The following is a 12,637-nucleotide window of genomic DNA, read 5'->3' as shown; positions in this document are numbered from 1 at the left end:
TACTCATTGACCTGTTTTCAAGTACCAAGATACTCGACTGCTGGCCTTCAGCACAATCTGCCTGTAAAGCCAAGTAGTCGGCATAGGCCCAATTGCTTACTATATTTCCACCTAACTGAATCCCTCCCTGCCGCTTTATACTTTTCAGTAGATGAAGCATATAAACTCCGAACAACAAAGATGAACGATTACAGCCTTGTCTAAACCCTGTAAGTACCTTGAACCAAGAACTCATTCTACTGTGAATTCTCATTGTAGTCCAATTGTTAACTTAAATACCTTTGATTGCTTTTAAAAATCTACCCTTAATGCCATAATCTCCCAATACGACTAACCTTTTTTTCCCTCGGTATTCTGTCATATACCTTCTCTAAAATATATGAAACATAACTGTCTATTCCTCTTATAGCATTTTTCAATTACCTGGCGAATACTAAAAATCTGATCCTGACAGCCCCTCTGTGATCTGAAACCATACTGGATTTCATCGAATTTACTCTCAACCACTGATCCCACCCTCCCTTCCAAAATGCCAGTGAACATCTTGCCTGGTATACTGATCAATGTAACACCGCGGCAGTTGTTGCAATCCTTCCTATTCCCGTCCTTATAGACATGTGCAGTTACTGATTTTGTCAAATTCTGATTGTTATCTTGCTAATATCCCATGTTAATCTTATTACTATCGGGCGAGTTGGCCGTGCGCTTAGAGGCGCGCGGCTGTGAGCTTGCATCCGGGAGATAGTAGGTTCGAATCCCACTATCGGCAGCCCTGAAGATGGTTTTCCGTGGTTTCCCATTTTCACACCAGGCAAATGCTGGGGCTGTACCTTAATTAAGGCCACGGCCGCTTCCTTCCAACTCCTAGGCCTTTCCTATCCCATCGTCGCCATACGACCTATCTGTGTCGGTGCGACGTAAAGCCCCTAGCAAAAAAATATCTTATTACTCTGTGAAGTCATATCATTCCTACCTTCCTACTATATTTCACCACTTCAGGTCTAATTTCATCTATTCCTGCTGCTTTATGACAATGGAGTTTATTTACCATCCTTTCCACTTCCTCAAGCGTGATTTCACCAACATCATTGTCCGAAAATAGGTAAATGGTTAGCGTGCTGGCCTTTGGGCACAGCATCCCCGGGTTCGATTCCCGGCAGGGTCGGGAATGTTAACCATCATTGGTTAATTTCCCTGGCACGGGGGCTGGGTGTATGTGTTGTCTTCATCCTCATCACGACGCGCAGGTCGCCTACGGGAGTCAAATCAAAAGACCTGCACCTGGCGAGCCGAACCCGTCCTGGGATATCCGGGCACTAAAAGCCATACGCCATTTCATTTCATTACCAACATCATTGCCCTCCTCCCCATGAGCTCGGTTGTTCGCAATGTCCCCAGAAAGGTTACCTCTTACGCTGAGAAGTTTTTCAAAATATTCTTCCACCTGTACAGTGATTCCCTGGGATCTTTTATTAGTTCAACTGATTTACCCAAAACACTATCCGTTTCCTTTTCCCCTCCCTTTCTAAGATTCATTATTACTGTTCAGAAAAGTTTCCCTGCTGCTTGACCAATTCTTTCCAGGTTATTACCGAAATCTTCCTCTCGCATTCAACATTGAAAGAAACAGAGCGAAATAAATAATTTTCGAGCTGTTTCTTTCATCTATGTACAACATCCAGTCTGCATCGTCCTTGCTTGGAGCCATTTCTGAGATGCTTTCCTTTTACATTTACAAGCTTCCCTCACTTCATCATCCCCATGTTTACAAACAGTTGTCCTCAGGCATTCCCTTGCGGTTTCTACTACAGCATCCCCGTATGCACCCCATTTTGTTTCTATATCCTGAACCTTCGTACTGTCTATTGTTTCGACCGAGTAACTTGGCCGAGCGGTTAGGGTCGCGCAGCTGTGAGCTGTGAAAAGGAAGAGACGGATATGTAATGAACCTATTGACCTAGAGAGGTCAGACTGTGTGGTAGGATAGACAACCTCTCATAGGAAGAGACGAGAAAGAAGTGAAGCTATTGACCTAGAGATAGGAAGTTCATATTCACAGGGCATGTGCATTAGTATGTTCTGAAGAAATGATTCATATTTGAACCATCGATATCTCGCCGCACCACCACCGACTGATAAAATGTGCCTGCGGCTGTCATTGTCGCTATAAACCGAAGGCAACGGATCATTGTGACCTGAGCAGACGTGCAGGATGCCACGCAGACGCATGCGAGAACCGTACCGTCAAATGGGTGAGTTTGAAAGAGGACGTATTTTTGGCATGAGAGAACGTGATGCATCCATCCGGGAAATTGCTGCTCGTGTGGGACGAAGTGTGTCGTCAGTGCAACGGGTGTGTACAGAATGGTTCATAAAAGGCCGTAGAACATGACGAGGTAGATCTGGTCGCACCACCCAAGCACCCCGCGAGAAGATCGACACCTCACCCGAATGACATTGCAGAACAGATATCTGTCCTCCTCGGCTCTGGCACAACAGTGAAACAGTGTAACATATCGTACACTATCAGGAGTGAGAGTCCGTCGCCGTTTCTAACGGTCTGGGTTACCGGCGCGTCGTCCACTTCTCCGCCTACATTTGACTAATGTGCATAAACATGCTAGACTGCAATAGTGTATGGAACGACGTCACTGGGGACAGGAATGGCAGGATATAGTGTTTTCGGTCGAATCCAGGTTCTGTTTGTTTGAAATGATGGCCGCCTTTTGGTTCGCTGCAGACAGGGGGAGAGGCATCACATTGACTGCATTCGGACAAGACATACAGAGCCAACTCAAGGCCGTATGGCGTGCGTTGCTATTGGGTACAACCACAAATCACAGTTGGTGCGTGTCCACGGCACTCTGACCATTTTGACCTACGTGAATTACATCCTGCGACTCGTAGCCATACCGTTTGTGCACGACAGCCCCGACGCCATATTTCAGCAAGACAGTGCGCGATCACATGTTGCTGCACGAACACGTGCCTTCTTGTTGTCACGGGATGTCAGACTGTTGCTCTGACCCACCCGATCACCGGACTTGTCGCCAATCAAAATTTTGTGGGATATGTTGAAACGACCGGTGCGGCGCTGTGACCCAATCCCAACCACCAAAGATGAACTGTGGAACGAAGTGAATGCAGCATGGATGCCTATACCCTAGGACGCCATTCTCGCCTTATACGCGTCGATGCCATCCCGCATTGAACAAATTATCAGTGCTCATGGAGGAGCCAGTGCCTACTAGGCAACAGGACACATGCTGAACCTAGGTGACTAAAATGCTATTAGTTTCTGCAGGACATACTAATGAACTGTTCCTGTGCATACGAACTTCCTGTCTCTAGTCTTACAAGGTGTTCTGTTTTTTATGAACGTGCATGTATATTGGCTTAATGGGCTTGGTCACGCGTTCGCATCCCCGCCTTCCCTTTACTGGGGTACGAGCTGTGGTTCGGGGTTCCTGTGGTCGGTACCGGTAGGGTTCACTATGGTGCACTAGCACACTTCGTGAATAGTTTTCCCGTCAAAGCACCTTCCTTGCACAAGAACTGAATCATGCCACGTTGTATTCGTTTGGACGTATCCATTAAATACGAATGTTCCTTCAACTTTTTTCCTCTTTTTAGTGGTCGCGTCTGTCATACATACCATGTACCGAGCTGTTACTTCAAACACCGAACCATGCAGTGCTGTCATCTCTTGGTTGTCCCGTTAGTTATTTGCAGTGTTGCCAGCTCTAACGATGTTTCAATTGAATAATCATAGTGAGTACAGTATTTACCTAACGTAGCATCATAAGTTATTTCGTGTCATGATTTTAGGGATGTGCACCACTGGAGAAAAATTTCGATGACGTGAAGCATACAACTCTGAGCGAAAGAGGAGCCTTACGGGAAGCGGCAAGGTGTCTCAAGTGCGCCGATGCTCCTTGCCAGAAGTCCTGCCCCACACAACTTGATATCAAGAGCTTCATCACCAGTATTTCAAACAAGGTAAGTGCCTTTATCAAACTTCTAAGATATAACATACTCCAAAGTTTCTCAAAAAGTGTGTGACTACTGGCATCAAGGTTTCTCTTTGTACGATAAAATGTGTCATAACTAGAGCCCGGATTTGTGTGTGTGTTTATACAGGGCGAGTCCCGCAAGGGTTGCCATCGTTCCGGCATGTTGCATGTCCGTAAACTGGAGCGCGGTCGCCGTCGCACCATTCCTGTACGCCCGTAGGAAACCTATCAACTTCGATGAATGGATAATGAGATTGGGAAACAAATAGAAAAACAATTAAGCTTAGCACATCGCAGTAAGTTTTGAAAGTGCTCTCCCTCACCCTGCAGACAAGCGTTGTAGCGTGTGGTCTGCAATTCAGCCTCATATGTAATTGCTTACTAAGATCCTGAATAGATACATCAGCTTCCATCATCTTAAGTATCCCCGAAAAAATCCCCACTCTTTTCGGCAACTCTTCCACTTTTGCTGACCCTGATCTGTTTAGATGTAGGCCATCAGGTCGTAGGTCATGGGTACCAACCCAACAATTTTGGTTAACAAATAACACGCCTAGTTTAGCACACATTCACGTAATACCGTCATTAAATTCCCTTAATGTACTCACATCCGTGTCTCTTCTTTTTACAACGCCACTTAAAACAATCTTTATATTAGTAAACTTCTGCTTCACAGTAAGAAGAAAATGTCTGTGTCGTTGCGACGTAAAGCAACTTGCAATTAAAAAAGGAGCAAATCCCACATTTCGACCACCCCGTGTTTCGACCTAATGGCAGCCTTGATGTTGTTTGTCCCTTTTCCTTTACCCTGAGATTATTCATTCTGTTTCGTTGTTGTTTAGTCCTCAGCCCGAAGGCTGGTTGGATCCTCAACAGCTCCGCCATCAGCTGTCATAAATGGCCTAGGCATCACTGAAGAGGCGTACTAGGGAAATGAGGAGTGAGGTAGTTTCCCGTTGCTTTCCTCACCGAGCCAGAAGTTGCTATTACATATCAGTCTGCCGAGCCCACTGAAATGCATGCACCAACTGACCCTATGAGCAACATTTTCATACCATTCATAGCAGGGACTGGCTGCATAAGGAATGGCATTACTAGCATCACTCATACCTCAGTCACTTTCATATTGTCAAAGCCAAGGATAAAGCTGAGACAGATCAATCAAAGTAACAATATTGCTCTAGCCCATACCAGAAGACATAGTGCACCGTAAAGACTACGTCCTGCCAGCAAAGGCATTCTGTTTCGTTATGAACTATATAATTGGTTACTCCAATGATTATGGCAAGAGCCTGTCTGCTAGGCTGGATTTCATCTCTTCTGTATACTCGAAGATTTTTCATTGAGGTTTTAAGGGGTAAATTAAGGCGGAAGCTGCTACATTTTTAGTATTTGTCTTCGAAGTAGAACCTCGAGCTTATTGTCAACCCACATTCAAATCAGTGATTTAATCGCCCCCAGTTTCGTGTTCGATTGGATTAGACCTAAAACTTTTCCTCCAGAAAAAGTGTTCCCGTGCGGTGATTGCTCAGATATTCGCCCTCAATTTCGTGTTCGACTGGATTAGTTCTAAAATTTTCCATCTAGAATGAGTGTTCCCATGCGGTGATTGACTTGGAGATTTATTCGTATCTTCGTTACATCGCACAGGAATGTATTCGTTTGAACTCAAAAAGTGTGTTAATTCAAATTGGTTCTTGGTCTACTTCCACCCAATACAAGTTAAGACTGCTCTTGAGACTGTTAGAGTTGGGCATGATTACTTCGAATGAGGTTATTCTTTGCTCCAGAAATTTCATTTTCGATTTTCAGTGCCGTAACTTTTCCTAACAGGGACATAATTAACGAAATACCTCCACTATTTACTCTGCTGGTACCCTGCGCAGTGTTCTGGTGGACGGTACGGCCTTCGTAGAGAGGAGGGCCTATTTTTCACGACACCATTTTCATCGGAATCCTGACCACAAGTTACAAATACTCTTATTCTTCTCAACTCTCACCCCCACCCCTATATAAAATGTGACCATTTAAGACGTATACACCTTTCAACTAGTTTGTTGCACTCAGAATCTACGTGCACATTTTTTTACTGGGACGAAATGCACACGTTACTACTCAGTGTTGTCTTCTTGACACCAAATCCTGTAGCCTGTTATCTGATAGCGTGCCTTCTGTTCTGTGATTTGCTTCCTTAAGTAAACTGTAATAGCCTGGCAGAATACAGTACGATTACTGCTCTGGCAGGAGCGTACCGAATGTGATACGGGCCCCTCAAATGAAATGAAAAACCTACGAATAACTACCATAGACGTAATTTCAGCAAGTAGAACTAACGCATCATATTGTCAAATTATATTAACAAAGGGATTATTTATTATTGTAATATTATTAAAAACGATTTAGTAGGTTTTATTTGACTCCGTGGTGCTGAACTGCCAACTCAACCGTACACCACTCATATATTCGTACTTAAAATTGATTTCATTTTTCAGTAATTACAGAATTATATTCTGTAACCGATAACGAAGTCACGCTTATAATAATATATTCGATTACAACCCAGAAAAATTTACGAATAAAATTAAATCAAATACTGTTCAAGAAAAGTTTGAAAAATATCAGACCGCACAACTGATAAGCCTGGTGTATGTACACCATGTTATTACTTTCGCGACCGGTCGAGTTGGCCGTGCGGTTATGAGCTATGAGCTTGCATCCGGTAGATAGTGGGTTCGATCTCCACTGTCGGCAGCCCTGAAGATGGTTTTCCGTGGTTTCCCAGTTTCACTCCAGGCAAATGCTGGGGCTGTACCTTAATTAAGGCCATGGCCAGTCCTAGCCCTTTCCTATCCCATCGTCGCCATAAGACCTATCTGTGTCGGTGCGACGTAAAGCAAGTAGCAAAAATTACTTTCGCGCAAAGAGAACTCGTTCGAAAATGAGTTGACTAATTGTTAGGTACATCAAGTCATTGCTTCAGTTTTAATTTCGTGTGGCTATTTCTAGCCGGGTGCAGCCCTTGTAAGGCAGACCCTCCGATGAGGGTGGGCGGCATCTGCCATGTGTATTTTTTTTTTTTTTTGCTATTTGCTTTATGTCGCACCGACACAGATAGATCTTATGGCGACGATGGGATAGGAAAGGCCTAGGAAGTGGAAGGAAGCGGCCGTGGCCTTAATTAAGGTACAGCCCCGGCATTTGCCTGGTGTGAAAATGGGAAACCACGGAAAACCATCTTCAGGGCTGCCGACAGTGGGGCTCGAACCCACTATCTCCCGAATACTGGATACTGGCCGCACTTAAGCGACTGCAGCTATCGAGCTCGGTCTGCCATGTGTATGTAACTGCGTGTTGTTGTGGTGGAGGATAGTGTTATGTGGGGTGTGTGAGTTGCAGGGATGTTGGGGGACTGCTGAAACACCCATTCCCCGAGCCAAGGGAATTGACCATTTGAGGATAAAGTCTCCGCCCCGGCCGGGAATCGAACCCGGAACACCTGTGACCAAAGGCCAGCACGCTAACCATTTAGCCATGGAGCCGAACAAGTTATTGCTGGAATTATACATTGTTGTCGAATGTGAAAAAAGTTCAAATGATAAGCAAATTTTGTGCATAATACGATCTAGGTACAGTACACTACACATCAAGAAAGTATCATTTTGTAACTAGAATGTGATATTTTGGTATACATTTTAATTTCTGTAATTATTTTTGAATAATTTGGTGCAGGTCCTTTGTGAAGAGCATGTCGCGGTGTCGCGAGAGACGGCAGCCGTGTTGTGTTACACTCAACACAGTTACGAGAAGTGCTGCTAGATGCAACCAAGTGGCAATTCCTCTACGTACACATTGCGATCTGCTCGTCTGACCAATTCCTTGCAGAGTGACATTAGGATAAATATATATTACTTTAATGTTTCGGAGAAGAGTCTGCGGGGCCCGTTGAAGGCCCGGTCCCGCCTGGTTTGCAGGCCCCGCAGGCCCTAACGTTACGCCCCTGCGCTCTGTGATGTAACGAAAGTAGTCTAGCCTGATGGCTAATAGTGTAATTATTTCTCTGTGAGTTAACCCCATAACTAACATTATGTTTGTAGACGATCCCTTAGCTTATAACGTTGTTATTACTATGCGAGTTGATCGCGTAACTCAAGTACAGTGGACGCATGTCGATAGCAAAGCCAGTCTCATGAAGAGCAACAAAATACTATCAAGAGATACTCCCTACGCAGCAACATCGTTGGCAACTAAAATATTTAATCAAAATTGATAGTGTTCAGGCTTCTCTATCTTCCCCCCACTGGAAACGTAATTTTCGGTTAACTAAGATATTTATTAATCAGATGTATTTTACTCTCACATTCTTTGCTCGACTTTGAATCAGCATTTCTCGGGATTTGTTACATACCTGTATGCCAAAAATATAATCGGCTTCTAAAATTAGGCTACTGTCTGCGTGCTATGGTCATACCATACGTTGGAGACATTCAACACCAAATCAGTCACTGACAAAGGCTTCAACAACATATATCATGGAATAATGTATATAATAGATAATAAAACTGATTCTGACCTTTTCCGCGTACTCATTTTTGCATCCAAAAGTGTGGGTACACGTATTTATTGTCATGTTTACAATCCAAGTAATAGACTCCTTAAAAATCTGATGTTTGTTATATATGTTCTATAACAGTATGTGTTGTGGAGCACATTATGATTATTGTTAGATGCACGTCTTGTGTCGCTTGTTTGAGAATCAACCAACTGAAATTTAAACAACATTTCCAGAATTATTATGGAGCTGCAAAAGCTATCTTCTCTGACAATCCTCTTGGCCTTACTTGTGGAATGGTGTGCCCTACCAGTGATCTGTGTGTTGGAGGCTGCAATCTTCAAGCTGTTGAAGAGGGACCCATTAATATCGGAGGACTTCAGCAGTTTGCAACAGATGTAAGTTTATTTCATTGCAGTGTTACTTACACTTGAGAGATTTTGTTAACAAGATCGTTCAGGTTTACTTTGTGTAAGATCGCTAATTGTGTACACTATTGTGGCTTGATTCATTTCGACGTAAATGGACTGTCTTTGTAAAGATGTTTACCGTAATTATTTTTGATATAATGTTAGTCATTTTTCACTTTCGACTTATAACTGCGAGGTTCTTTACTCTGTCGAAAGTAAGTCAGTATGACATACATTTTGAAAATAACTGAAAAAGAAACCTCTAGTAACACATTACACTTGAAAAAGGTACCATTAATTGCAAACGGAATGGAATGTTCGAGTCTTGAAAGAACATAATCAGATTCTATCAAATCACACTTTAAATTTTTAAATCTAATGTGAACTGATGAATATTACTAAAAATGTACAAAAGTTTATGTTCAAATTCTGCTTATACCCTTCTAATACTTGAAAGTTGGAACTTAATCTTAATGAAGTGCTCCAGCAGCGCTCTATCTTTCTTTACTAGTCCACTGAGCAAGTGGCCGCGTGGTTTTGGTCACGTAGCATTTGGGAGATAGTGGGTTCTAACCCCTGAAGATGGTTTTCCTTGGCTTCCCATTTTCATATCAGGAAAATGCTGGGGCTGTACCGTAGTTAAGGCCACGGTCGCTTCCTTCCCACTCCTAGGCCTTTCCTATTCCATCGTCGCCGTAAGACCTATCTGTGTCGGTGCGACGTAAATCAAATTGTAAAAAAATAAAAATAAAATAAACTTGTCCAGCAAAGAGTGCAAGGTGGTGCAATGCTCTGTCATTGGTGTGAGGCCATTCGGCTAGTTTGTCGATTTACTGCGTTTGAGAAAGTAACATCAAATAGTTTCGTGTTATATTAAGCTATTCAGTAATATTAACTCCACTTAACTCTAAGTTGGGGATATTGCTGCTTTTGACTTTAGTTATGAGTCTTGTTTGTCCAAGGATTATTGCTTGCGTTTTATTCGGATTAATTGTGAGAACATTTTAGCCGTCATATTGTGTTAAATTGTTGAGATCGTCATTAATTTGCTTTATTGCAAACTGTTCGTTTTCAACTGGGGAATGATAGTGTATTTGGAGATCGTCAGCATAAAGATGATGTTCGCAAAATTTAAGGTTTTTGAGGTGTTTACATATTAACTGACCTAGAGGAATTAACCTTCTGAAGGTAAGATCCCCGAATCGGCCTGGAATTGAACCGAGCACCCTCGGAACCTAAAACCTCAGTGCTGACCATTCAGCCAAGGAGCCGGACAACCCTAAGAAAAGAAGTATCTAGCTTTATTCAGTAAAAGAGCAAAGAAATATTTCATAGAATGCCTAGATCTGTGGCGTAACTTTATCAAGAATATACCTATCTATTGAAAGTATTTTTAGCAAGAGACTAATCTCAAACCAGATCATCACACGATCTTGAGAAATTTTATGCTATACTCGAAAGAACGTAATTATGCCAACTGAGCTTTCGATGGCATTGGTATATTCACGCATTCTGATATTTACAGCGAAGCGTTTCCGCTAAAAACCGTGCTGGAGGCAGCAGCGGTACAGGTACGTGTTTCGTTGCCCGTCATAACTACAATTTCTAACGTTTATTTCCCACCCGGCCAGCTTCCGAATATCAGTGACGTAATTGACCTTATAAATAAGCTAATACCTCCTTTCCTACCGGATGATTTTAACGCCCATCACCCATTACGGGGCTCTGAAATGCCTTGCCCCAGAGGAGGGAAGTATGTCAAGTTGAAGTTGATCGGAGAGCTGAATCTACGTACTGTATTTTGAATACAGGGGAAACTAACACACTTCACCGTAGTGCACGGAAACTTCTCCTACATTGACGTTAGTCTGTGCGACCAAGCACTCGTGCCCCTGCTTCGGTGGGATGTACAGGACGACAACTCTGACAGGGACATTTCCCCATTGTTCTTACATTATTGAAACAGAAATTCATAGTTTCTTCCCCGTTCGATGCTAAAACATGCTGATAGGCCAAAGTTTACATCACTAGCTGCCTTTAACGACTGAAATAGCCGAAGCGTAGACAATGATGTGACATATCACACAAGTTATATTTGTTGTTGCTGACGAGTCCATTCTATAATTTTCTGGGACTCCTCAACGAAAAATCGTTCCTTTGTGGAACGAAGAAATTTCAGCTGTTATAAAAGAAAGACGTCACGCTCATGAACGCTGTCGAAGACAGCCTACTGTGACCAACTTGGTAACGTTTAAGAAACTCCGCGCTAAGGCGCGAGTTTTTATTCGACAGAGCAAGATATCTTCATGGGAAACGTATGTGTCGTCTATGACGGCCCATACACCATCATCTCAAATGTGAACTAATCTTCGACGCATTTTGGGAATACAAGGACCATCCTTTGCACCTGGAATTTCCATTGCAGGCAGTATCATCACTGATCCACCCACGGTTGCTAATCGTCTTAAAAGTCATTTCGCAGATGTGTCTGGTTCCGGGAATTACCGTCCTGATTTCCTTGCTCTGAAGCGAGAGGCTGAACGCCATCGTCTGTAGTTTGCTCTTCACGTTTCAGAGGATTATAAAGTGCCCTTTACGAAGTGGAAACCCTGGAGCCCCTCGGCACTTTGCAAGGATACGCCTCCCGGATCAGATAACGTCTATAAGACGATGTTAAAACACCTCAGCGAGGATAGCCTATGCTTTTATCTAGGGGTGTTCAACTGAATCTAGTTAGAGGGGGAATTTCCGTCTCAGTGGTGAGAGGAATATTAATTCCTCGATACAAACCTTACAAAGACCCTAAATATGCAGGAAGTTACAGACCTGTTTGTCTTACTAACTGTCTGTGAAAATTGTTCGAGAGGACGGTACATGATTTGTGTGGTGTTTGGAGAAACAGGAATTTTGTCCGAGTACCAGTGTGGCTTTCGAGCTGTTCGCTCCACATCTGACCACCTGGTACGCCTGTAGAGTTCTATCTAAGACGATTTTCCCTAAAATAAGCATTTGGTAGCTGTTTTCTTCGATCTGGACAAGGCCTATGACACCACGTGGTGCATTAGTGTAAATTCGGAGGTATCTTGGTAGTTTTGCGAATTCTTTCCCTCCGTCTATTCCATCTACGAGTATGGAGGGTATATTCGCAATACCACGTTCAGGAATATGGAGTCCTTCAGAGACCGTTTCTCAGTGTTACTCTGTTTGCGATTGCCATAAACTGTGTGGTTGCTGCTGCGGGTTAAGCAGTAAGACCGTCGCTATATATGGGTGAGTTTGCTCTGCATTATAGCTCACAAAATATGGTTGTCGCAGAGAGGGAGAGGAAAAGTGAACCTTAGAACAAGGGTTTCGGTTTTCAACGGAAAATACCTCTCTGTTGTTCACTTCTGACGTAAGCGCATTATTCATCCCTATACTGATCTTTATATAGTGGGAGTTGTCCTTCCTGTAGTAGACACGTACCGATTTCTTGGGCTCTTTTCGATAGCAAGTTATGATGGGAGCAGCGCGTGCGTCAGTTAAAAGCAAAATGCGCTGAGAAACTCAATATTCGGAGATTTCTTAGCGGCACTGCGTGGGTGGCTGGTCGCACGGTTGCTTCTTCTCTTTTATACGGCACATACTTTATCTAGATTAGACCAAGGCAGTGCATCATATGGATC

The 12,637-nt window shown here is 43.3% G+C and overlaps 1 protein-coding gene across 1 annotated transcript in view; it reads left to right on the top strand.

Moving 5' to 3' along the window:
- su(r) (dihydropyrimidine dehydrogenase su(r)) overlaps positions 1-12,637 on the top strand; it is a 280,719-nt gene that overhangs the window by 80,509 nt on the left and 187,573 nt on the right. The window contains exons 3-4 of the mRNA XM_067141269.2: positions 3,829-3,999; positions 8,799-8,960. Coding sequence (XP_066997370.2) covers positions 3,829-3,999; positions 8,799-8,960 — 333 coding nt within the window. The remainder of the gene's footprint in view (positions 1-3,828; positions 4,000-8,798; positions 8,961-12,637) is intronic.

Source organism: Anabrus simplex, chromosome 2 (genome assembly GCF_040414725.1).
Source record: "Anabrus simplex isolate iqAnaSimp1 chromosome 2, ASM4041472v1, whole genome shotgun sequence".
Classification (NCBI taxonomy): Eukaryota; Metazoa; Arthropoda; class Insecta; order Orthoptera; family Tettigoniidae; genus Anabrus; species Anabrus simplex.
Note: the sequence above shows the minus strand (reverse complement) of the source record. Positions and strands in the feature narration are given on the sequence as shown.